Here is a 26,290-nt window from a genome sequence, read left to right as displayed (position 1 = left end):
AGCATTGTTGGCTGGGCTCCCTATTACTCAGGCATTTTCTCTCATCACCTCAAGCTTTAAGGAAAGTGAAACTCTCAGCTTGCTTACTGAATGCTCTTTCAGCCCAGTACTTTAACTGGAAAGCATCAGAAAATTCTGATGTGTTTTGGTGAAGAAACTTACGCAAGAAACTGGATGTACTGCACTGATTCGTTCAAGATGGAGCTTGTAGATGCTGCTCTTCCATCTTGCTATCTATGTCAACGAGAGAAAAGGCCTTTAAAACCGACTAAAGATCACGAAGTGATGAAGGAAGCATTGACTCAGTCTACCCAGTAGTTGGTCCTTGATCTGCCTCCCCAGGTGCTGGCACATGCGAGTCCCTGAGGCGGCAGCCCCGCTGCATTTGCTGGTGCAGACCATCTCAGCCCTCTGCCCCCTCAAACATGCAGAGCCGGGCGGGACTCCCCTGGAGCCCCAAAACCTGGCTTTGTACAGTTCTGTGAGGGCAGCCTTTTGCAGCCATTAATACCCGTCTGTAACTGGACTTCTCCCATTACAACAAGTGGTTTGTGAAGAACCAAAACTGAACCTGGTGGTGCGGCAAGATAACCCGATGCTATCGTATGCTGAGACGTGAGGCTGTGGATGGCATGCACAAGAGGCACTGCAGTCTGAGAAGCCCAGAGGGGATGGCACGAAGTCACCCACGGCTTTGCCCTCCCGCAGAGACTCGGAGAGCAGCTCGGCAGCCCTCCATCCCCCTGGGGACGGAGAAGCCTGCGTGAAACCGAACCCGCTGCCCTCGGGCAGGCCGCGGCTAGCCGGGAGCGTGGCAGCGCCACGCAACCAAGACGAGGACAGAGAAAGCCGGGGCGCTTTCCGTAACGCGAGAGCCGGCGCCCGGCATCGCACCTCAGCCGCCGGGGGTCGAGGCGGCCGCCCGGGGCGCGGGCGGGCGGGCGGCTGCGGGAGAGGGCGGCACCGCCCCCGCCCCCCCGGCTCCCGTTTGGCAGGCGCGCCCCCCTGCCCAGCGCGCAGCCGCACTGCTTCAAAACAGTTTGTCGCTCACGTCGGAGAAGCCGCTTCCGTTTCCAACGCCGCATTCCGGCCACACCTGCCTGTGCAGGAGCCCCGGCTCGCTCCGCCGCCCGCCCGAGAAGGACCCCGCGCTCTGCCGCCCCAGCACGCCATGTCCGCCGAGGGTAAGGCTCCCGGCCGCCCCCGCCCCGCCGCTCCCCCGCGGGAGGGGAGACGGGGCGCGGAGAGCGCTCCCTCACCCTTCGCAACAGCCCCAACGCTCTCTGCCGAGCCGGCCGAGCCACGCCCACCCCGCCCGCCGCTATTCGCCGGTTCCGGCGCGGCGAGCCGCCGCCATTGGCTTTCGCTGCTGCCCGTCGTCGCCGCGTCAGTGGCGGCGGTGGGGGCTGGAGGCACGGAGGGCGCGCGGGCGGGCGGTTGGAGGTGCTGCGCGGGGGGGGTGGCGGAGCCGGCAGCGTTAACGGTTTCCGCGCGTGGCGGGGCTGAGGGTCCCCGCGGGCGGGCAGGAGGCGCCGCTCTTCCCCCTCTGGGCGCTCGGAGCCGGGCGTACGTGCCCCGGCGGGCTGCGGGCTTGTCCGCAGCGCTCGGGTTTTCCCCCGGGAGGCGTATTCCCGAGGCGCCCCGGCAGCGTCGCTCCTTCCGCAGCTCAGCCAAGGGCAGAGGGGCCCGCGGTGCCACCGTGCGCGGCCGTGCCGCGGTGGGGCTGGTAGCAGGACTCTCGGGGAAGTTACTGCTCAGGAGCAGTAGTGTGGCCCTGCCACAGCTCGATTGCCTCATGGTGTAGGGCCAGAGGGTGACAGCGGCAGTTGCATGGTGTGTGGTGGGGGAAGCTTTCGCGTTTCGTAGTCTTCAAATGGTGGATGAGCGTAGTGGCAAAATGTTGGGGAGACTTTGTCGTGGAACAGCGGTGGCTCGGCCCTGGCAGGTCCCTGAGTGCTGCAGTTACTCAGATACAAAACCTGAGTACCAGCAGAGATGAGTAATGCTCCCAAAGTGAGATGCCTGACCTAATGATCTTTCCATTCGAAGACGTAATGCATAGTGCAACTTCTGTATCCCAGATGTATATGGGCTTCATTTACTTAGGATCAAAACAGGTATATGTCTGTCAGTTACATGCTTCACCTTGCCCTTTCAAGGAGTAATGTTTGTACAGTCTCACATCAGTTTAAGCTCATTTGGCTTGTCATTGCTGCCACAGACCTCTGCCCTCTCAAGAGGTTCCAGTTGTTTCTTGCTCAGATGCCCGATTTCCTTGTGTGACTTCATGGTTCAGGGAGCTTTTCTGGCTAACAAGTAGTTTTATTTTTGGTGTGGTTAGGCTTGGGCCAGTTCCCTGTGCAAGTATACAAGTGTCAGCATGAAGTAAAGGGGTAGGATTGAGACGCAGGAGCATGGGAGCATAGCAGTCCTGATATGCTCCTGATTAAGCAAACGTACAGGGTAATGCGTTGGGTGTCTGTTCCTTCTCGTTTGTCCTCAGTTTTTTGGTCTCCTGATTGCCTTTGTCTGTGACTCAGTAATCTTAACAAATATTAAGAGTGTTCTAAATTCTCGGCAATAGAAAAGATGTGTCATTAATCATATTCCTTAGTCAAAAGGTACAGTATGAGCTCAAATCTTATTAAACATCAGAGGCCTCTCTGGAAGACTTGTTTTACCTTGAGTTTTGATCTTAGCATCTCAGTAATCCAAATATGAGACATAAAGCCACGGGAAATCTGGTTTCATTATTCTGCTTCTAACCATAGTAATTGGTTTGTATTTGCTCAATATACGATCCCATTGTCTTAATCTGTTGCAAATTTCAGTCATGCAAATTCTGACGACAGCATTCTAAATTAACTATTGGTCCAGTGTTCAGAGACTGTTGATAAGCATTTTATCTCTGGTATTCTGGTGTCCTTGATCTGTGACAGCCTGTCTAGATTAAGGACAAAATCGTCAGAAGTATGCTAAATTCAAGGGTGCAACTTGAGGTGGATGATACCCCATTTTTCCGAGTGCAGTATTTAAGCATCTTTATAAAATCTAGTTCATCTTACACATAGCTTCCATGGCTGTCTGTTGCACCTGGGAGTATTGAGATCATGTTTGCAGAAATAGAGGTGTCTAACTGAACTCTTAGAAAATGAAGAAGAAACACTGGATTTCTGTGAAAAGTTTGATTTAGTTTTAGTGATTTTGCTAGCAGCCCCCAGGAACTCTGAAGCAGAGGCTGGGGTAGGATTTAGTACTACTTGGTGCTTTCAGCTCTCCCATCCGCCTCCCTTTCCCATTCCATGCCTCGTGGTTACCTACATTGCTGTTTCCGCAATAAGCGAGAGCACTCATCAGGTAATGTCTGACGCAGTACAGACCGCTTCCTTATCCCACTGGCTTATGTGGTGTATTTAATTAGTAACGTACTTGGGGAAAGAAAAGTAATCTTGTCAGCTTGTCTTCAGACTTCAGCTGATGCATCAGATCTGGTTGTATTTCTGTGCGCATAGCTTTGGTTATCGTGGTATGCAGAAACGTGCGTAAAACTCTGTTACATTTGCAGTGAGATTTGGTTAATATGCAAATGATTACTTGAAGCTGGGGTGGGATGATACTACCCCTGAAAGGCATCATGACACTGGTGTCCCTGTGCTCTCCTTTGTGTTTCTTTTTTTCTGTATGTTGGCATAAGTGTCAGGCCATAAATAGAGCAGGATCTAGTTGTGGTCCAGATTAATGCTAGCTGGCTCTCCTTTTGTGACATAGTTTAAACCCAGGTAAGGTCCTTGATATATTTTTTATTTGTCTGGGTAGGGTTGCTTTGCTTGGTTTGCTTTGGTATGTAATTCATAGTTGCTACAGAGCTTTTGGGGCTTTTGTTTGTCTTTTTAAATCTGGCTTTGAAAAAGTTCATGTTTGGTTTTAGGTTTCTGGTTTTGTGGGCATTTTTTTGTTTGCTTGTTTTAAGTATTTCTTCATGTTTCATATCAACATTTTTCTCTCTCTAAATTATTTTGGTGGTCCGTCCATGCCCCCCCCCCAAGTTTTCTTTATGTTGCGGTTTGGTTCTATTCGTCTTTCATTCTTATGTTTCACATTTTTCTTCTGTTTTCAGCTCTTTTCGCCAAAGGCTATACTACTATATTATTTGGGGATAGGTGACTGAGCAGTAGTAAAAAGATAAGTAGTCATTTTGTTACTGGAGTATGTTGATCAAATGACAGAGTTTCCAAAGAGAGAAAACTTTCAAGTCATAATTACTTTTAAATGTATTTCTCTATTGGTTATTGGAAATAAATTCTTTATGATGCTTGGTTTTACTTTGCTGCATAAAAAGCTGTAACTTAATATAGTAATGTAACTTCTAATGCAGGGTTAGACACACAGTTGGACATTTTTGCATGTAGATCATTATGAAAGCTGGGCTCAAGTTTAAGTGCCTTTAGCTTTCTGCAAATACCTGCTACCTGATGATTTTGTGCAGAAGCAAAGAAGTGCTCCTCGTGAAAGAATTCCAAACAGTGAACATAAACAGCTTTTAAGCTAAAAAGAGCACCTCCAATCTTGGCTTTCTAATTTGATCATTTCGCAGCACTGCTCTGTCTACAACTATCTTTCTGTACAATGCATTTTTTTATGAACCTGTACCTTATAATATAGCATATCCTACTGCCTTCCTGAAAATAATAAGTCATAGTCTATACCATATAACCCAGAGCACGCATTGAGTCTGAGAAGGAAATTAGTTTGGTGATGTTTTCTAATTTTAGATGATTGTCACTTCAGTTTTCAAACAGAAATTCAGAGTTCTCTTAAACTAGTAAGTTGTTCCAGTGATTGGATAAACCAGCCTATCTAGTAAGTCTTACTATAATGTGTAATTCAATTCACAGTAAAAGCCTTATTTGAAATATAGAAACATAAAATATTTTCTTAATCACACTTTTTAAATTTATAATTTCCTTTCAAGACTTACTGGAAACATCTAAACATCTATGTCATGACATTTTGTGTCAGTGGAGTTAATTTATTCAGTGAAGTTACTAACTTGGCACAAGAAATGCAGTTGCGTTTTCATTCAAGTCACAAGTAAAAAATATCTTGATGACTTCTTTTTTTTTTTTTTTTTGTGGGGCACAAATTAATTGCAGAATCTGTCAGTTTGTGCTTTCTACTTGAGAGAGACAGATCTGCATTTTATATTGCTTGGTGCTATATATATGGTATTACTCCATATTGCTAGCACTTTTAAGAAGCGTCAGAAATATTTAGAATGGCTTGCGGGACTAAGTTGCAGTTTCTCTAAGGTTATGAGTAAATAGCTGGAATTCTTATGTCACAAGTTTTTGAAGGTGTGAAGATTGTAGTTGAATGAACAAAGTTGTCCTCACATGTAAGAATGACTACGGTAGTGACATTAAGTGTTGTTTTCCCTTGCCTGTATAAGATATGTATAGGACTACAAGATGAGAACTACTTCTCCTGCCCCCCCCCCTTTTTTTTTAAAACTAGCTAATATTTGTTGACAAGTCTTCTAAACAAAATATTTTTGAGCACAGATATTCTCTTGGTGATGAATGTAGTCAATCTACAGCAAAGATATTTAAATTTGTCCACTGACTTTAGAGGCAAGGCAACTAGAATAGATTAGGAAAAGGAAGAAGTGCTTGGTATAAAGCAGGTGGGTCTACAGTTCTTGGAGCAGCTTTCCTTATTGTTGCAGTGATGAGTCATGTTGATAAACCTTCATGGAAATGGGTCATGTGGTCTAATCTCAAAATTTCCTGACTGTCCATGTAAGAGTGCCATTCTGAAGAGGGAATAATTTCCTTTCCCTGGATAAGAGCAGCCATGTTCAGCAATGGATGATGGAAGTTAAAAGCCCTGGGAATGAGGAGGATTCTGACCACCATCTTAGAGGTTAAAAGTCTCGAGAGATTAGTGCTTGTTGCTGCATTGCTTCTACATCATTGTAGAAATGTGTTGTAATTCATTAGATATTTTTTGGAAGTGTGGTGTTTTCCTTTTCTGTATTTTCCTGTTTAGTTTATGTTTATCCTCCAGCTGTGAGTTGCTGTAGCTACAGACTTTGGAAACACTTTCTGCCCAGTGTCCACGGCACTGTTGAAATTCTGATTTTGACACTTATTTAAGGGAAGGTGGGGGGGGTATGGAAGACCGAGCTTTGCATTCAGTATCAACCTGTTGTAGAAAGTCTCCTGACTTCTGATCGTACCGGCCTTCCTCTAGTCCAGATGGAGCTGCTTTGTCTTTGCTACGTGCTGGTTCCACAGATTTTTTTCCCTTGCTCCATCTGCTGTAGATTTGAGTGACGTAGTTGCTGGTCAGGTAGGCTTGATTGGCCCGCAGGAAATAAGGCAGGCAAAAGTGAGGCATGAGATTTGTGGCAAAGATTATGAATATATGGGTAAGTTCTGTGCATTGTAGGTTTACAAAGGTAATGTACAACTTGTGTCACTTCCTTTAGTTAGGGACAGAAAGATGATTGCAGGGCAGCAGAGGCCCAGCTCTAAGTAAGGTGTTTGTCAGGCCATACATTAACGTGGCATAGTGGCTGGGGAGACTGGCACAGAGGATTCTGTTCCCACCTGTTTCATTGCAGATGCACTCTTCCCGACTCTCGGTTAACTCTGTCCCAAAGTAGGTAGAATACTAAATGATTGTCAACAAAAAAATTTGTGCCTGTGAGGCAGTTAAATAATTCAATGCATGCAAATAACTCATCTTGGCCTGTAATGAACTTCAGTCAGTGAACATCACTGAAGTGTTTTGCTAAAAGCTGCACCTAAATTAAGTTCATGAGTAGTCCTGTTGTTTACTTCTATACAGCTAATTAAAACTGGCCAAGAACTGTTCTCTGACTTCGAGCCTAAATTCCAGTTCATGTCCTCTCAGCTAAACCACTTTTTGCAGGGCAGCTGTGCCCCAACTAGCTTTTTAGCCTCATTTACTACTGTAAACATAGCTATTGACTGCATGGCAATTGATAGGTGTTTCTGAACAGACCCTCAATTTGGTGGAGTCTTTCCTAATCTGATGACAGCCAAACCTAAACCCTGCTGTGTTGTTTCTTCTGGATTAGATGGGAGTACTGCTCATAGGGAAAACTTTGACCTGTGGAATTCAGCTTCTTTCCCACCTTTTGGTCTCTTAAGAAATTGGAACAGAGGGAAGAGGGCAGGATTTGGAGTGAATTGTTTGTATAAGAGTAAAGAACCAGATCGCTGTTACACTCTGATTCGTTCCTGGAGCTCAGTCCATCCTGTGCACTGAGCAGGGTAGAGATCCTGTGGAAAATATGGCATGTGTTCATATAGTTAGCATGTCATTATGACTGTGTGCTGGCTGAATTTAAGTTTTATTTCCTAACTTTAGTGGTTCACAGTATGATTCCTTCCATTAATTTGTTTCATCAAGAATAAATTCCACTCCCTCCCCTACCCTCCCAAAACCACCAGATCTAGCTATAATAGCTATAATACAGTTATTCTGAAACCAGGACGTTTTTTCTTGATGTAGTATGTTTAATTGGAAAAAATTTGGTACTGGAGATTTGCCATTCAGTGTTTCTGCACAGCATCTCATTGGGAGCTGATGTTTGGTTTCATCTGAATACCAAATATGCAGTTAGGATTTGTAGACTGATTTGTTTCAAGTGTATTAAGCATTTCTTATTTACAAAAGTAAAATTTCAAAACCAAATTAATATATCTTGTTATATGCTTGAATGTAAATAATGGCGTTCTCAGAAGTGCTTGTTACTGGCTTCTAACTGTTCCTGTTGAAGCTGGACACTGTAGGAAGAGTTGGGTACTGAATAGTTTCAGGAATCCCACTGTCTAAGCAATAGTAAGCTGCTTCCTATCTAGTGCGTGTTAAAACCTCAATGCCTGTGTTTAAAAGTGACTTTGCATTTAGATGCTAAAGTGAAACTGGTTTTAAATTAGCCCGTGGTACGATTCAGATAATACTAGACGTGATACAAGCACTACAGTTGTCATCTGATATGCAGAATGGTGTCTAGTCTTACCTGTTTCTCTTTCTGCATATGCTAATAGATTATGTGTCTGTGAATGTTGGGGATGATGTTGAAGCAGTGATTATTGACCATGGAGAAAATGGACTGTCCACACAAAGCTGCATGTCAATGGAACAAAACTCTGAAGTAAACAGTGTTGTTCACCATGTGGCTCAACGTGCCTATGGTAATTACTGTTCGCTTTTATTGTGATCTAATAGTTAATGGCTAGTTTTAATGCTGTATGTTCAGTGTTCCTGTCTTGAATGCTTTCTGTATTACCCATATCTTTAAAATGTGTTTTATGAGAAAGCTAATTTATAGAAATTGCTTGGCAATGCATTTAGAAACAGGGACCTTTTTAGTTATTACTTTAGAGGTCTTTAATAGTGAACCCACTGAAATATTGTATTTTAAAAAGACAGTTTTTTACTTACTTGTAAAGTAAGTATACCTACGAATGAATTAGCAAGCAATTTGGATAATAACTGTCTTGGAAGAACCTAACCCAAAAAATGAGATTTTTAGATAAACTGTCCAGTGTAATTTAGTGGAGCACTGGGGATACTGTTGTGCAATGATATAAGATGGTTGTTTAAGGTGGTAAATTATTAGCTGTAAGTAGCCTTTGGTGATTGTCTTTAATTCATTGTATTTATTTTAATGTGTGCAGTGGGTTGACCCTGGCTGGATGCCAGGTGCCCACCAAAGCCACTCTTACCACTCCCCTTCTCAACTGGACAGGGGAGAGAAAAATACAATGAAAGGCTCGTGGGTCAAGAAAGGACAGGGAGATCACTCACCTGTTACTGTCGCAGGCAGAACAGACTCAACTTGGGGAAATTAGTTTAATTTATTACCAATCAAATCAGAGTAGGGTAATGAGAAATAAAAACTAAATCTTAAAACGCCTTCCCCCCAGCCCTGCCTTCTTCCCAGGCTCATCTTTACTCCCGATTTCTCTGCCTCCTCCCCCTGAGTGGCACAGGGCAACGGGGAATGGGGATTGTTCATCACATGTTGTCTCTGCCACTCCCTCCTCCTCAGGGGGAGGACTCCTCACACTCTTCCCCTACTTCAGCGGGGAGATAGTCCTCCATGGACTTCTCCAGTGTGAGTCCTTCCCACATGAAGGAGGAAGTCCTTCCCATGACTCCCTTCTTCACAAACTCCTCCAGCATGGGTCCCTTCCACGGGGTGCAGTCCTTCAGGACCAGACTGCTCCAGCGTGGGTCCCCCGCGGGGTCACAAGCCCTGCCAGCAAACCTGCTCCAGCCTGGGCTCCTCTCTCCTTGGGTCCACAGGTCCTGCCAGGAGCCTGCTCCAGCGTAGGCTTCCCATGGGTTCACAGCCTCCTTTGGGCACCCACCTGCTTTGGTGTGGGGTCCTCCATGGGCTGCAGGTGGATATCGGCTCCACCGTGGACCTCCATGGGCTGCAGGGGGACAGCCTGCCTCACCGTGGTTTTCACCACGGGCTGCAGGGGAATCTCTGCTCTGGTGCCTGGAGCACCTCCTGCCCCTCCTTCTTCACTGACCTTGGTGTCTGCAGAGTTGTTCCTCTTGCATATTCTCACTCCGCTCTCCAGCTGCTGCTGTTGTTGTGCAGCAACTTTTTCCCCTTCTTAAATATGTTATCACAGTAGCACTACCACCATCACTGACTGGCTCAGCCTTGGCCAGCGGTGGGTCCATCTTGGAGCTGGCTGGCATTGGCTCTATGAGGCACAAGTGAAGCTTCTGGCAGCTTCTCACAGAAGCCACCCCTGTATCCCCCCCGCTACCAAAACCTTGCCACGCAAACCCAATACAACATGCAAGATCAAAGGCTCTCAGAAATCTTACCCAATTCTCCATTGGCCCAGACAATTAATCATAGCTTATGAGCATTTAGTAAGTCCAGTAGCAGTATTACCAAGTTAGCAAGAAAAATGACTATAACTAAGTGATGGCACTTACTTACTAGATTTTCTTTTTTTTTTATGATGGCAGTTGACTTTATAGAGAATATCATCAGTATTTCTCTTCAGCAGAGTCAAATTACATCTCTGTTGCCTAGTGTTGTTAGGTGCTTCTGAGAACCTTTAATCTTTTTGGTCTTCTATTTGACAGTAGAGTATACTGTAATTTGTTGTACATTTATGTCTAAAAATATATTTGGCAGAGGAGGATGGTTTACTTTGGGTTTTGTATCTGTTTTAAAAATAAATAAATAAATAAAAATTCCTGTCCAAGAAACTGTCATAGACAGTTGCTGACCTTGGTTTCAGGATATGAGTAATTTTTTCATTATCAACAAAAGAATCATGATGAGTGGGTATGATTGTTTTTTAAAAGGTAAAAGATGGTTTTGTCATCTTTGGGCTTACAGCTTCTGTTGTAGATTGTCAGCGTTAGGTATTGTCTAGTTAAAATTGAGTCTAGTGAGATGTACGATCAAAACATGACAAGTTTATCTTGAATATAGCTGTTGAACTTAACTCTTTGAACTGAAATCCTCTCTGATTGGTTTTATTCAACCACCATCTTAGGCTACTGTCTTGTAGAGCAGTGCCTTTTCTTCAGATCTCATTCTGTCTGTCCAAACCGGTTTCTTTTACTTTTGTCTCATATCTTCTTGCCTACAGATACTTAGCTGGCAGAGCAAGCTCATCACTAAGATATAGATCTAGGTCTTTATTTCTCCCCGCCTGCTGCAGAATACTTCTACTTACGCATTTATGCCCACACACTCGGTATCAGTTTTGCTGGCACTTTTTTTTTAGGTCATCGTATTTGTACCTAAATCTAAATTTGGGAAACTAATTAGAAAGGCGATTAGTTTAACATAAGCATAATATGTTTAAAATGTAATTAAGTCAGGGACGTAATGTTTCTCCAGGTGAAGTGGCATTCTGGTTTGGCTGCAGAAAGTATCTGAAGTTTGAGGGACTACATTGTACCAGTGTGTTAATCCTGCTGCCCTGCACCACTTCTGCTTTCAACGTGTCCTCTTGCCTGTATTGGTGTTGGTCCCAGAGTGCTGCCATCTCCCAGCTCTAAGTCCTGGGGGTGCTAAGTGCCATAGATGAATGCTAGCTTGGTCTGTGTGGCAGGGACAGAGGCATGAGGTGATCTGGGAAAGGAAGCAAACTCTGGAGCTGGGTGGGGAGGCTAGGTAGGTTTTCATCTTCACCTAAGAGAACAAATATTATGTAACTGCTTATGTATTTTTATTACTCAGTTATTGATTGTGATTTCAAAATTACGTTAACTACACATACCTAAATCTAGCACAGATCTTGCCTAGGTAGCATTTGTCAACTCTGCTACATTTGTCTGGGCTCTTAACGCAAAGAAAATTTTTTTTCTAGTTTATGATGCTAAATATAGTACTACTTTTCTGTCCTGTCCTTGGCCCCTTCTCTTCTAGCGTGTAAAAGGAAAGCAGTTGTCTTTGCTTTTCAGTATTTCTCTTAGCTTGTCCATGTCCCATTAGATTCATTTTCTCTTCCTTCACTTCTGAGATACTCGCTCTACTTTCCAGTTGGGCCATGAAATTAGCTCCATTATTCTGCAAAAGTAGTAAGAAGTACCCTTGTAACTTTCCTCATGCAGCCCCCTTTTACTTGGGAGGAGCTTACAGTAGGTACCCACAAAACTTCCACACCATACCTTTTCAGCTTGGCCTAAGCTCCAAAAAGCTCCTTCACAGCAGATAGTATGGTGAAGACTTGGTGTTGCCTTTTTATGACAGCTAAGTTTTTCTCCTTTTTTCTTGGAAATGTTCCAAGGTCTTGTTTAGCTTCTTAAGTTTTACTTGTCTTTTAATATCTTCTCTTATCTATATCTGTATATCTTGTTATCTATGTAGTGCTTGGCCTGTCTATAGCTAAAAGAGGTAGAACTCAAGGGGAAATAGTTAGGTGTTTTTTTTTCTTCTTCCCCTCTTAAGGGTGTTTTTATTTCTTTTTAAAAGAGTTGCCATAGCCCTTTCCTGAAAGTTTGAGGTAGAAACCTGTAAATGATGGACAGGCAGATTTGGCAGTAGAGATGTGCCTTTTCCCTTAACTGTGAAAATCCTTTAACGTTCTTTAAAAGGTAGGTCTGGCAATCATGTGGGCTTCAAAAGAATTAGGATGGAGCAGTGATAAACTGTGATAATGGCTTTTTAACTGTGTGCCAGGCCCGCACGTGAAGAGGTAATGGCATTTTGTGTACCGTTTGTGGGTAGTTTGTGTTTGGTAGTCCCTGACCTACACTGGCTCAACGGAGGAGGTATCTGGAGCAGATCTTTTTTGTTGCGCAGTGCTTCAGTGACAAAACTGGGGGGACCCCATAAGTGTTGGGAAGGGACAGCTGAGGACTAAACAAATGGGAACTGTGTTTTTCATTGTGAGTGTATTGCCTGAATTTCAGTTAACTGGTTTTGTTGGGGTTTTGACTTCCGTGACTTTGTACAATCGGACATGGAAATGAGAACAGAGAATCAACAGTGAAAAGCAAGGCAAATTAAATGAATGCTGGAGAGAGTTTGGAAGAAAGAATATTAAACTGAATTTATAATTTCAGGTCTAAATAAGTTGGATTAATAAATGTTTAATAGTATGCTAGTAAACAAATTTCAAAATAACCAAGCAGTTTGAAAGTAAAAAAAATGGATGACTGTGCATGTTTTTGGTAATGAAATGTTTAATGCAGTGGGAAACCTGCTGATGTGCTTTGCTTTCTCTCCACTTTTCCAGGAAGCGAAGGCTTATCATTGCTAGCTGAACGAGTGGCATCACAAATGAGCCATTCTGCAAGTATGCAGAGAGGAAATGGTCACAGCCCCGAAAAAATGGATTTTGTGGTTTTGCATAATAAAAGAAAACGACTTGCCCCTGCTCTAGTGGGGCAGAATATGGTATGTTTCACCAAACAGTAGCCCTTTGTTTTGAGGCCAGTTTCAATGTTACCGGGAATATAATTTTTCCTTCACTTTTGTATGCTCATTTGATGGCAGTGAAGAAGTATGGGTAGGATATCCATGTAATGCATGGAAGCTTCTAGTAAAACCTTGTTGTACTGGATACTGTACATGTGTATGGCAACAGCTAGTGTACAGTGGAGAGTAACTTATGCTAATTTCCCATGTAGATGTTCTTAATTTTTCAGTAAAAATCTTTTTGTGCAATTTAGGATAATAAGAATTGAAACTTAATGTTGAATAAGGATTCGCCTCCGTGAACAATTCTGTCCAAAGACAGACTACATATATTTTTAACTTGAGGCAGTCTGAAGCTTAGTTCATGTCACCATATTTTATTCTTAAATTCCAATAGTTGGGGTGCCTTTAATGCTGTAAAAGCAGTTCCACTCTGTTTAATTCTGCCCATTGTAAAACAAACAAAACCAACACCCCCCACACCTCCAACCTCCCTTTTTTAAAAATAAGACCTGATTAAATATGACTTAGTTTAAAAAACAAAACCAAAACAAGCAAACAAAAAAACCACACACGAAAAAACCAAAACAACAACAATAACGGACTCATGAAATCAGTGATGTATGGTGGACAGCAACTGCTCCCATCCAGTAAAAGAAAAATGTTAGAATTGTCCAGGTGGTGGCACTGTTGATTCCTGTGTAAAAGCAGTTTTCAAGCGGTAAGAAAATTCTTTTAGACATTGTTACAGTTTCTGTGTGCAGAGTTATATCCATTGAAATAAAGACACTTTTTTTTTCAAATTGATTTATTTAAATTAGTGTAAAAATCTACATGGAGTCTCATAATTACGTAAGCCTAGCTATATACTACATATATAATTAGATGAGAAAGTTCTGGCCTTAGAATAACCAAATAAAAATACATATTATTATATAAATTTGCCAGAGGTTTATGTTAAACTAGAATAAGATACTCTTAAAACAAAAGTGAGGTGAGTGTTCATACGACCTGACTACAGGCACATAAATGAGATGACTCTTAATTCTTGCCTTCTTGAGCCCTTTTGTAGCCAGGGGAGGGAATATAGCTACAACTGACAGTGTCCAAGTTGGATTCCTAGCAGGTTCTTTCTGTAGTTTATATTTTGAATTCTTTCATTAACCAAAACATGAAAAGTTCTTGATGTTATTTCCCAGATGAGAACCAGGGAAGGAGAATATGAAGATAGTGACAGTGTCATTTATGAGTATGAACCAGACTATGAATGTGTAAGTTAATTTTCTTTTTTTTGACTGACTTGGAAAAGCTGCTTTGGGGATATATGTCTTGGGGTAGACTAAAATAACACACGAGGCTTGAAGTTGGGTTTTATTGGCTTAATGTGATATCCTAAGACTGTGTATGTATTACTAGCTTACACTCTTTGTTTGTTTTTTTTTTTTGTTATTTTAATGACATAGGGGAGTATTGTATCTGAAGCTTCCTACACTGAAGCTTCCTACACTGGAGATCAGCAGAAAACTCTTATGGAGGTCCTCAGTTATTGCCAGGTATTTTTTTTCTTTATCTCTGAAATGGCATTTAAACAATTTTAGTTAAATTTCAGGAAGATTTGCATTCTATATTTGATAACCTATGACTTCATCCTTTCCAGTTGTTTATTTGTTAGTTGCCCACTTCAATATTTTCAATGAAAAAATAATCTATTTCTTTATATTCTCTGAACTTTTCACCATAGCTGACAAGAATATTTTTCAAATATTAAGCTTTAATACAAAATGTGAAGTCTAGTGATTTATTGGGAGGGGCCTCACAGTAATGGGAAAGATCTGACTGTCATACATATCCAGCTTTTGAAAGTACATGAGGCTTGCCAAAAGTGTGCCAAAATCCTAGTAGTGTTGTTTTGGCAAGCTCTTTGCTTTTGACTTCTGAAGCAGTAGCTGGCCAGATTGAAAATCACTGCACTGAAAATTAAAAGCATCCCATATTTATTCAGGTGAGCACTTGAGGGACTCTGGAGTCACAGTACTCTGTAGAGTGAAAGACATTCAGGCCATGCTTTAGGGAGGATAATTTCTGAGTGGCTTGTAGGCAAGTATTAATGTCTTGTAAGTCTCCTTAAGCATATATTTAGCAGTGCTGTGGAAGAAAATTGACTGTGTGACTAACGTTCTTGCCGCTAGTCAGGGAATGCGTGCTGTAGCAAGTAGCGCTAATGAGAAGCTATAGCCTCTTGCTGCCTACTAGCCCCTTTCCATCTCCTTCACCCCACTGTTATCCCCTATTCCCAGTAAATCTGCCCTAGGGCTACATGAAGCCTTTTAATAATGCCTGTACTGTCCATACTGATTTAAGGTCTTTTAGTGCTTCCTTGAGGTATTGCTAAATTTTGGGAAGATTTATATATTCTTCTGTCTAAGGATATTTAATTTTTTTAAAAGGTAGCTATCACATTGAAACCAAACTGTTGGTTTTGATAAAATTGAAAATAATTTTAAATCCTTTCTACTACAAATCCATCTAGCAATTTTTCTTACAGCCATATGTATTTTTAAAATTTTCTGTCTAGCTATGCTGTAGATCAACAAATGAAATTGCTTTAGTTTGTTGAAGACACATTTCTTCTTTGCAACTCATAGAGTTATAATGTCCGTGTGTGGTTTTTTTGCAGTAATAGCTGATGACATGTGCCTGATACATATTTTGAAGTTGGCAATGTCCTTTCAATGCTAGGTTAATATTCTGTTATCTGATTCTTTTATACTGTTAAGGCACAAAGTGTATGTCTAAATTGCTGCGTAAGTATCATGTTTGAGTTGCTAAATCCTGGAAACACTGAAGAAGGAACTTCCTATATCACGCAGTAACGTATGGTCATAACTGATGGACTTTGAATGCTTCGATTTATCTGGCTTTTATGTCTGAAAATTTGGGCCTTCACATTAATACTTTTGAAAAGTTGTACCTGATTGTTTTAGTAAGGCAACACAAATTTTTAACATCTCAAAGAAAACTTGACCTTGGGGATTGACTGAAGATCAGAAACTTTTCAATACAATAATTAGAATTTGAAAATCCTTTCTCTTTCATTCTGTGATTATTAAAAGTGTGGATGGAACTGATTTCAATGCCATGTTTGTTCTGCAAGGCATGGCCACGTTGATTTCTCCGTACATCTTTTACATCTCATTTTCACAGAATCACAGGATGGTTGAGGTTGGAAGGGACCTCTGGAAGTCATCTGGTCCAACTCCCATACTCAAGCAGGGCCACCTAGAGCTAGTTGCCAAGGACCATGTCCTGATGGCTTTTGAATATCTCCAAGAAGGGAGTCTCCACAACTTCCCTGGGCAACCTGTGCCAGGGCTCAGTCACCCTCACAGTGAAAGTGTTTCCTGATGTTCAGGGGGAACCTCCTGTGTTTCAGTTTGTGCCCATTGCCTCTGGCCCTTTCACTGGGCACCGTCCTCTTTGACACCTCTCTTCAGGTATTTCTATACACGGATGAGATCCCCCTTGAGCTTTCTCTTCTCCAGACTGAACAGTCCCAGCTCCCTCAGCCTTTCCTCATAGGAGAGGTGCTCCCGTCCCTTCATCACCTTCATGGCTCTTTGCTGGACTCTTCTAGTATGTCCATGTCTCTCTTGTACTGGGGAGCCCAGAGCTGGACCCAGCACTCCAGGTGTGGCCTCACCAGTGCTGAGGGCAGGGGAAGGATCACCTCCCTTGACCTACTGGCAATACTTTGCCTAATGCAGCCCAGGGTACCATTAGTCACGTTTGCAGCAAAGCAGTCCAAGTGCCTCCACCTTTTCCATGTCTTATGTCACCAGGTCCCCTGTCTCATTCAGCAGCGGGCCCACATTTTCCCTAGCCTTCCTTTTGTCACCTATGTACTTACAGAAGCCCTTCTCATCTTTGATGTCCCTGGCCTCATTCAATTCCAGTTGGGACTTTTACTTTACAGATAGTATTTTTCTAAACATATTTCCCATTGGTGATACAGAAATCAATATCTCGGTGGCTGCCTATAAGCCTTTTACCTGTGTACTTGGAAACTTATTATGACTTAAAATAGCTTATCATGATACCTAACTAACCTTAGAGCTTGTCAGTAGCTTTTCAATGTAAAACAAAACATACCAAATAGGTAAACATAAAACATCTGCTGGAAGCAGGAAGAACAACCTTTAAGTGTCAGCCACATTAAAGTCACAAGAGTAAGCTTCTCTGAGAAATCTTTTTACTGTGATATTTACAATTGTTATTTGCATTTTATATCTAAGTTGATCTTTAATATGCTTACAGAATGTATATATTATCTACAGATCTTACCCAGTTTTAGGGAGGGAATTTTGCCCCTAATTAAACTTTCTTGATTTCTTCAGATTTAAATAGGATTCTTGCAAAACAATACTGTTTTCACTCTTATGTTTGTTGTCAGGCCATGTATGATGCCATTCAGAAACTGGACAAAAAATTTGACCTGCTTCATCGGAAGGTCTCAGAAATGCAGCATACTCGTGTAAAGCCACTGTTGCTCAAACCTGTGAGTATTAAAGACCTAAGACATTCATTTTTCCTTTAATTCTCTCACTTCCTCTGATGCTTATTTGAAAAAAAAAAATCCTCTCCTTTCACTAAGATTAAAATTAGTAGAAAAGTAGTAGACTTAAAATCCGTTTCAATTAAATTATTCTAGATTTCTTGCTGTACGCCAGCTTCAGTCTCCTGTGGTGTTATTGACCAGTGGTCATAGAATGGCCAGTGGCTCCCATCAAATTCAGGATGTTGTGACAGATGCTGTAAAATTCTATTTGTATTGGAATGAACAGAAATGAATTGTGTAGGTTACATTTTAAACTTGGGTATGTTGGTATTGCTGCTTTACGAGATGTGGTGTACTGTCTCATTGGTTTCTGCAGTTAGAAGAGAGTTTATGCATCACTCACACAGGCTGGTTCAATTGACTGACTGATTTTTAGATCTCAGCAGTGTATTGTCATATCCATTACGGTATAGAATTCTGTTTTTTTTTAATAAAACACCTTTTTTCAAAATGTTTGAAAAGGTTTGATACTGAGTACACCCTATCCATTTTGTTCCTATATGGTCAATCCACTATTAACTAAAGAGACAGACTATTAGTACTTGTAATAATGCTCTTTAAAAGGAAAACATAACAGATGGTTTTTGAAGAAGGTCATAAAATCCATAATGACCTTTCTTTGTCAACAATACTGCAAAGCTTTTAATATGGCAGAGGTCATCCTGCTGTCAGGAGATGTCAAGACATTTGCTTTAAGGGTGGGTAAAAGCGATGACATTCTTGTGCATGTCAGTTATTGATAAGATACTAGGTTTTATTTGAGAATGCTTTTTTGTTGACTACTCCAAGCTTGTACCATCCGCACATCCAAAAATACAAGATTCAGCGAACAAACTGGTCTTGTCAGCTATGCTTGGACCCTGTGACCTCTGTGCTCTTACCCTCCCCTCTGATCATGTGGGATGGCAGCTGCTTTAATGTTCAAATTAAAAGTGACCTGTACTGCTTTTTTTTGAAGAAGGCTTTTATCGCTATAAGGTGTAAGGGGGAAGCCAGCAAATGCAACTTGCCAACCATTTTCTTAGGTTCTGCTAGCACTTTATATTTAAAACTGTCAGGAATGCTGTAGATTTTTTTTTATAGCTGTACCATTGTTGTACCTGTGATGGACTAAGGATATAAATGAGGAAAGGTTGGTGGTAAAGGTACTATTTTTTTTTTTTTTTATTAGATCAACTCCAGTAGCTGCAGAAATGGACAGACTTTCAAGCATATAAGCCTTTCTTCAGGTCCTAGATTTTTAAAGGTTACAAGGGTGGAATATAATCAGATTTCTGTAAACAAAAAAACAAACCCACATGTGTCAGCTCCATTTGGTAGCTCCTGCCTGTGACTTGAACTAGAACACATGCTTTAGGGTGCATACGTTTCTTAATAAAAGTACTCCAAGCGGTCGAAAGCATAACTCGCCTCTCAGTTTGTTTGTCTTGGTCTCTTTGGAGTCTTCCATTGTAGATGAGATCTGAATGTTTAATGTTTTCAGCTAGCAAGTAAAGAATGAAGAGGCAGCCAGGAGAGAAAGTGAATTGTTTTTTTTTTTCTTGTTTAAAAGGAAACTAACATGGCAGTGGAGACATCCCTTGAAAATTCAGCAGACTGGGTCAATGGCTGACAAATTTTAAATTTTATTTTGCCTATTCTTTTTTTACAGAGCTTTTTTTAAAAGCCTTTACACAGCTGCCTTTCTCATTATATATTTCTCTGGCTTTTTAGAAAGCAATTGTGCCAGCACCCCAGGTGGAAAAAAAACTTGAGAAATGTTGAAGCTGACCAGATAAACTCTTAGTGTTGGAACTACAAGTGAGAATAAAAGAAAATAGAGGGAAGGCTAAAAAGTAATAGCACTGGCATCATGACAATGACTACTTCAATGAAGAGTCTGTTGCCAATAGCATAATTACTAAAATCTAGCCTTCCTGGCTTGCAAAAGAGAAAAATTATCATATATGTCTAATTTAACCTTTTAATTGTTTTCTGAATCACATTTGCAGAAACCAGTTGGATTTACATACAGAAGTTCCAATCATTTGTCCCAAGGGAAAATAAGAGTACAAAAATCCATGGAAAGGGAATCGACTCTTCATCTCTCTTCGCCAGGCCAGGGAAGGCATAGCCCAGTCATAAGGGTTGCTTTACAAAATGGCCACGTTCAGGTCAATTCCACAATAAAACATGTTCAACAGAGTCTTCAGCTTGAATCGCAGCAGCCTGTTCGTAGGCAGAGCCCACCACTCCCCACTATAGTTTCTACGCATTCATTGCATTCATCCTACGCAGCAACTAACAGGATTCCTGACCTTTCTCCACGATCAAATCTTGTAGCCAACGTTGTGGAAAGTACTGTCAACGTTGCGTCTTCACCAGTGGCATCGTCATCGATGCCAGCGCCATCTGAGACCGGTTTGGGAAATAATGCTGTGGTGGTGAACTACAGAAATGCATCTGGGAGTGTGAACATTAGTAAAGAGCTACCTTCTTCTTCAGTCTCCATCAATCCTAGCTTTGGTGAGTTCCTTTGTGATAAATACTTAGAAACAAAAGCTAAAAAGCTGCTGCTAGTATAAAAAATATGCCTAAAGAAATCTCTTTATCATTATTTAGCAAAAGTAAAGGAGCAGAACTGGCTGCCTTACAAGGATTTCTATAATGGAATACTGTTTAAAACTCTTGAAACAAAGGTCATAGGGAAGTTTAATATGCCAGGGATCACTTAAAAACCTCTGCGGTGTATATACAGTTGTATAGACTACCACAAGCCTTTGATTTACAGCATGTACTTTGGGTTCTTTTAAGACTAGGCCCTCTTTTCCTCTCTTGATATAACCTATTTTTAACCTGTGTATATGTCATAAGTAATGTATGCATGCTATGCATATGTTTGAACAGACAAAAGAGATTGCCAGTAAAGCTAAGTGAGGCGTATGCCTGTATACATGTTTTGAGTTTAAGAAAGCAACTTACCTTATTTCTGTGAAGGAAATGCCTTTTTTCTTCTCGTGGAGGATTTTATCAGTGAAAAATCCTTTCTATTCTCAAATCCTCCAGTGTTTGGTTTCTTTCAAAATACTTAATTCCACAGAAAACGAAGAATTCCAGAGGTCATTGCATTATAATAAGCAAGCACATATAAAATAGCATTATGTTTTAAAAACTAATGCATTTCTTTCTAAAGTATAAACGCCCCGAGTCCTGTGGAAGGCTGAGCTATGAGGTTTTGGTTGCTTTTGGTCTAAAAAATAAGTTCATACAGCTGAAGAGCTGCATGAACAGTAGGTGAAATACTCAGAAATCTATCTGGGAATTTGTAAACAGTGTATGATTTGGCAGTACTGTGTACGGATATGCCATTCTTCTTGGGTCGTTGTCTTGAAAACATACATGGTATCTGCATGTGTGTAAAATAGGCCAGTCTGAACATTTCGGACTCTCGTGTATCTAATATATTTTCTTCGGTGTTGTTATTTCAGTGAGTTACATTTGTGGTTAATGTAAATCAAAAAGATCTTTGTCAGCATTCCAATTTAAAGCTGCTTTTGTAACAGCAAAGATAAGTAATACGTAGTAGAATTGGCTGTAGTAGAGAACATATACCGAGAGTACCATAGAAGTCAAGAGAAAGAGTTTGAAAAAGTGTTCTTTTCTTAACAACTTGCTTGGGTATTTAATTTTTTTTTCTTTAAATGTTTTTGTTTTACAAAAGAGTTTGTTGGTGACCCAGTGAGAAATGTAAAAGTTCTTGGAAACTATTTGATGAAAGCTCGGCAAAAGACTAAACCAAAGTATGCAGCGCGCTACTTAGTTCGTGTCTTGTTTCCCAAGGAAACATTAATGTGCAGCATTATGGGAGTGAGTGCACGAGGGCGCAGAACATTGGATCCAAACAAAATTGCTGCAATAAGAGGTATGCTACCTTTCAAAATGCCCAGATTTACTTCTTTAATACTTAACAAAGTTATTAACTTGCAAGGAGTCCTTTTCTGCATGTTTCTGCTAACTATTGTCTAGCAGCTGGTCAACTGATAAATGCAGTAGTGGATATGCCCCACTCTGTTGTGTCTTTTGGTTTTGAAATTCCCGCTTTGTACTTCTCAATGTTCATTTTTCTTCAATGTGGATAAAACAATTCTGATTTCTCCTGGTTTTGTGTACTTCATGTTCATCAGTCATGCTGACTGTTTCTAAATTTTTCATTACAACTTATTTTGTGTTTGTGTGTGGCATGGGGTTTGTGGTTTTGGTTGGTTCGATTTTGGTTTGGTTTGGGGTTTTTTTTATGGCCATGGTATACTTGCGATGAACGTTAACTGGTGATTCTTAAATACTCTTCTCTTTCCCTTAAGTTCACATATCTTGTTTGAGAAGTGGTGAAGATGGGGCGGGCACACATACGTGTGAATCTATATATCTCCTTCTTCCTGTTTAAAGGGTGGGAGATTATTTAAGCCATGTGAAGTAGTTGCAGCATCAGCATTACCCTGTCTCTGTTTTTTGTGGGGTTTTTGTTTTGTTTTAAAGTTAGTACGATAAATCACACCTTTACCCTAATTCTACCAGGAAATGTGTAATAATAAAAGCATTATTCACACCACCTCAAAAAAGTGTCATTGCACATCTTAAATTCATAGTGCTGCTTAGCTTTAAAATGTGAGTTTACTTTAATTAAAGCTGGAAATCTAAAGCTTCTAAACGGAGAACAGTAAACGTGAAGCATTTCTTATCTTTCTTTATTTCTTTCTAAATTAGACTACTTTTAAATACCGCTTTTTGTCATGAAGCTTAAAAAATTTTCTACGTTTTATATGCAGAATTTCTTGCAACTAACTTTCCAAACTATGATTTGAGTGAGCATGGAAAAGACTGGAAAACCTGTATCACAAATGTCAATGCTATGATCCGCTGTTTACGCTCTGAAACAAAAATAAACCCAGTAAGTTGTCTCAAGGCGATAATTTGTTAAGTACTAGGTTTGTACTTCTTTCTCAAACTAATTATTTAAACTCCTCATCATACAAGTGCTCTAACTGGAAATTCCTTGGGTGCTGTCTTTGCATTGCTCTGCATAGGCCTGCTGACTGAAGCACTGGTTCCGTATGGGGGATACTGGAAGCATATCCCTTTCTCTTGCTCTGTCTCTTCCTGCTCCTGTGTCCAGCATTCAGTTAAGAGATGTATAAGCATAGGATACTAAAAGGAGAGCACTGTAAACGTTGCCCAGCAGTAGTGTCAAATTTGATTACGAGCTTAAACTCAAGCTAGCACTGTTTTCGCAGGCTTTCCTTCAGATACATTGAGCCATGCATTTCAGCTTTATATTGACTGAAACATCACTCCCAAAACACCTGTAACTCCATTTACCTCTGCTTCTAAAAAGCTTTGTGCATATCTGTGCGTATTTAGTATCTGTTTCACTTATGGTTTTCATGACTGAAATTCAGGAGTAACTATATCGTAAATATCTGGAATCTAATTTGTACTAAATGGGAAATGAACTGGAACACTAATTAGAAAACCAATAGGCTTCTCCCAGTGCATGTGCTAACCTCATCTAATGTTTCAGGAGACAGCTGAAGGGAAAGAAAAAGTGGCTGATGCTCCAGATACATCTCACTGTGTAGATTTAAATTATAATGAAGGTAGTGAAGGCAATTCTCAAAACTCTCTCAAAATGACCAGCTCCACAACTGACACATTGCAGAATTCAGGATTGGATAAGTTTCCAGAAGCTTTTCATGCATCTTCAGTCAAGAAACCGCAGTCTTTGGAACCTATGGGTAAACTAAGAAATTTTCATCTTCTGGATTTGTGTGTTGCATTTTAAATCGTCAATGAGAGGCAGAAGATGCTACTGTAGTAGCACAGACTTACTGTGTAGTAAGAGGATTTGCTGAACTATGTGATTCTTCTTTTCCTGTTAAGGCAGTCACTTCGTATATATAGTAAGTCTTCATGGGAGCAAACAAGAACATTATCTGGCTAACAGAACATGTATTTGCATCTACCAATGTCCCATGATGTATATTCACTGTAAGATTGGGAAGTTCAGCTGTAAGATATTCTTTTCAGTTTCTCTGAATAATTATTTTTCAAGAATTATTTCACAGTTGCCCTGTTGTTTTGTTTTGGTTTTTTTTTTTTTTATTTGGTAGATATTCTACCTTAATGGAATAAGCTAGCTCGGAATATCTATTGAATGATATTGCAATTTCAGAGGAAAAGCACACCTTTCTGTAAAACTGACAATTTAGGACAATAAACGTTTTAAAGCACCCTTTATCCCTTTTTTTTTCTTTTTAATAAAAATGTACAATATACAAATACATTGGAAAAAATTCCATATACAGCATGTGATGCCTCTAGAGAGCTTCAAGGAAAATGAGATGAGATTAGTTGCCCTTGGAAATAATTTATTTGGTTAGAATCACTTTTGGGCTGTATCAGATCTGCTCCTGCACCCAAGATTTGTTAGTCTGATCCCACAGACCTCCTGATTTACTACACATTTTGCATTTTTTATTTTTTAATGTTTGCAGTGGAGTCAGGTTGAAGTAGTTAAAAAAATATTCACTGTTTTTCAGTTTCCACTTACAGGATCTAAGCACCATTGAAGTAGCAGAACTTTTATTTACTTAGGTAATTGGAATAGCATCATCTTTTCATGTGAAATGAAAACAATTTAGAAAGCAGTCATTAATAATGTAGGTTACATTGCTAGCATGGCTGAAAGCATATCAGAAGTGCTGTTACATTATTGTAAAACAGGCAGGGTTTTTTGGCTACTTGGACATTTGTCTGCAATATGTTGCATTTTAGTATTAGCTGTAGTGTTATGGTTTTGCTCTGGTCTTTCCAAGCAAGTACAATAGTGTCAGGGAGAACTTTTTGTGTCATAGTTTTAGTGTAATACAGCGGCTTTGAAGTATGGTCAGTATCAGATAAGTAAAATTTCTGTCTGTCTCCCTCCCTCTCTCTCTCTCTGACATCCTTTCTAGAACTTCTCGGAAGTCCATGGCGCAATGTTCAGCTGCCTTTCTCAGTCATTTATGTAGCTAAGGGAAAGTCTCGGCCAGAGTTGTCAGCTCGCTACCTAATTCGTCATATGTTCACTGAAGATGTGCTGGTAAAAAGCAATGTATATGGTAATCTTGAACGTGGCATGAGCCCACTGGACTGCAACAGAATTAATGCTCTCAGAGGTAAGTAAGAAAATCTGTTCAAATGGTAATGTGGGAAAGTAACAGGAGTGATTAACTTTGTATCCTATGAACAAACCATGGAGCTTCAGAAATAAGTCTGTGAAACTGTTCTGACATGTGTTAGTGCAAGGAGTGGAAAAACTTGAGAGAAAGTAGATGAAGTTATATTTAAGCAACTCAAGGAAGTCTCCAGATCACAAATCTGGTTCGTATGAGGAAACTCAAGTCTCCATGGCATCTGCTTGAAAGGGCAACACGGTGGGAGATGGCAGCAGTCCCAGAGGATTCTGAAGGGTGTCAGGGATAATTGCTTGATACAGGGGCTAGGTAGGCCAACCAGAGGTAATGCACAGCAGGTTATGGCACCCTTCACAAGAAGGGTTGGGGTGTCATAATCGGTGGCAGTAATGCCTGTAGAGACTATGAAATAATGGACCTCAAGATCCTGAGTAGAGTTGAAAAGGTCTGAGAGTACAGACCCTCTAGCTTAGGAGAGCAGACTTTGGTTTATTCGGGAAATTCATAGGTGAGTGCTTGTGAGAGACAGCTCTGAAGAGGAGAGAAGCTGAGGAAAGTTGGCAGTTCTTTAAGGACAGCATTCTACAAGCACAAGAGAGCCCATCCTGACACTTAGGAGAACTGGTTGAATTATGGGGAGACAAGTTTGGCTAAGCAGGGAATCCATAACTGGGCTCCAGTGCAAAAAAAGCAGTATATAGAGATTGGAAGCAAGGACAGCTTATGAAGCAGAATTTAGCAACTTTGCCTAGGAGTGTTGGAATGGTGTCAGGAAAGCCAAAGCTCAGCTAGAGTTGAGACTTGCAAGGAATGTCAAGGGCAGCAAGAAGATCTGCCACAACATTAATCATAAAAGATTGAGCAAGGAGAGTGTGGGCCTGTTGCTGAATGGGGCAGGTAGCTTAGTGACAGCAGAGTCAGATTAGGCTGAGGTACTCGGTGTTTCCTCTACCTCGCTCTTCACCATGAAGGTCTCTCGGGCCTTGAGGGGGTGGTGGTGGTGGTTGGGAACAGTCGGCATGTTCTTACCTAGGGTAGATCATGTTTGATCCACCTGATTGCCATGTGTGGTAAAATGACTGGATTTGTGGACGAGGGGAGACCAGTGGCTGTCACTTAGCTTGATTATTTTTTTAGCAAGGCTTCCAACTCTGTCTCTGACAATATTTTGGTATTCATGTTGGGATGTTACAGTTTGGATGGGTGGACAACATTGAAGGACTAGATGGATGTTTGTGCTCAGAGGATAGTGGGTCATGCTCTGCTTGGGTGACTGACACATGGGGTACTGCAGGGGTCTTCCCTGGTACCTGGCCTGTTTAACATCTTTATCTATGACTTGGAGACAATGGAGAACATTCATCAGGTTTGCATTTGACAGCAAATTGGGACTGTATTAACAGGCACACAGCCAGCAGATCAAGGGAAAGGATTATCTCCCTCTGTTTAGTACTCATGAGTTTGCATTTGGATTACTGCATCCAATTTTGCATCCCCTAGTACAAGAAAGAGGTATTG

At 41.0% G+C, this 26,290-nt stretch overlaps 1 protein-coding gene across 8 annotated transcripts in view; it reads left to right on the top strand.

The window, feature by feature from the left end:
• The first annotated feature begins 1,066 nt into the window (after positions 1–1,066).
• Positions 1,067–26,290, top strand: part of BEND2 (BEN domain containing 2) — a 74,301-nt gene continuing 49,077 nt past the window's right edge. For 3 of the 8 annotated variants that reach the window (XM_087759179.1, XM_087759176.1, XM_087759174.1), the window contains exons 1-11: positions 3,169–3,357; positions 8,082–8,228; positions 12,765–12,925; positions 14,146–14,217; positions 14,410–14,499; positions 17,397–17,501; positions 19,553–20,066; positions 21,262–21,462; positions 22,367–22,488; positions 23,119–23,332; positions 24,551–24,754. In XM_087759179.1, the coding sequence (XP_087615305.1) occupies positions 3,303–3,357; positions 8,082–8,228; positions 12,765–12,925; positions 14,146–14,217; positions 14,410–14,499; positions 17,397–17,501; positions 19,553–20,066; positions 21,262–21,462; positions 22,367–22,488; positions 23,119–23,332; positions 24,551–24,754 (1,885 nt within the window). In that variant the 5' untranslated portion in view covers positions 3,169–3,302. Of the gene's footprint in view, positions 1,185–1,418; positions 1,834–3,168; positions 3,358–3,695; positions 3,780–8,081; positions 8,229–12,764; positions 12,926–14,125; positions 14,218–14,409; positions 14,500–17,396; positions 17,502–19,552; positions 20,067–21,261; positions 21,463–22,366; positions 22,489–23,118; positions 23,333–24,550; positions 24,755–26,290 lie in introns of those variants that run through there. The other 5 variants (XM_087759175.1, XM_087759177.1, XM_087759178.1 and 2 more) reach the window with 5 other exon arrangements.

This window comes from Nipponia nippon, unplaced genomic scaffold (assembly GCF_047370975.1).
Source record: "Nipponia nippon isolate SJK-2023a ecotype South Korea unplaced genomic scaffold, ASM4737097v1 scaffold_2, whole genome shotgun sequence".
NCBI classification, from domain to species: domain Eukaryota; kingdom Metazoa; phylum Chordata; class Aves; order Pelecaniformes; family Threskiornithidae; genus Nipponia; species Nipponia nippon.
The sequence above is the reverse complement of the archived record's forward strand: the minus strand, read 5'-3'. Positions and strand labels throughout refer to the sequence as shown.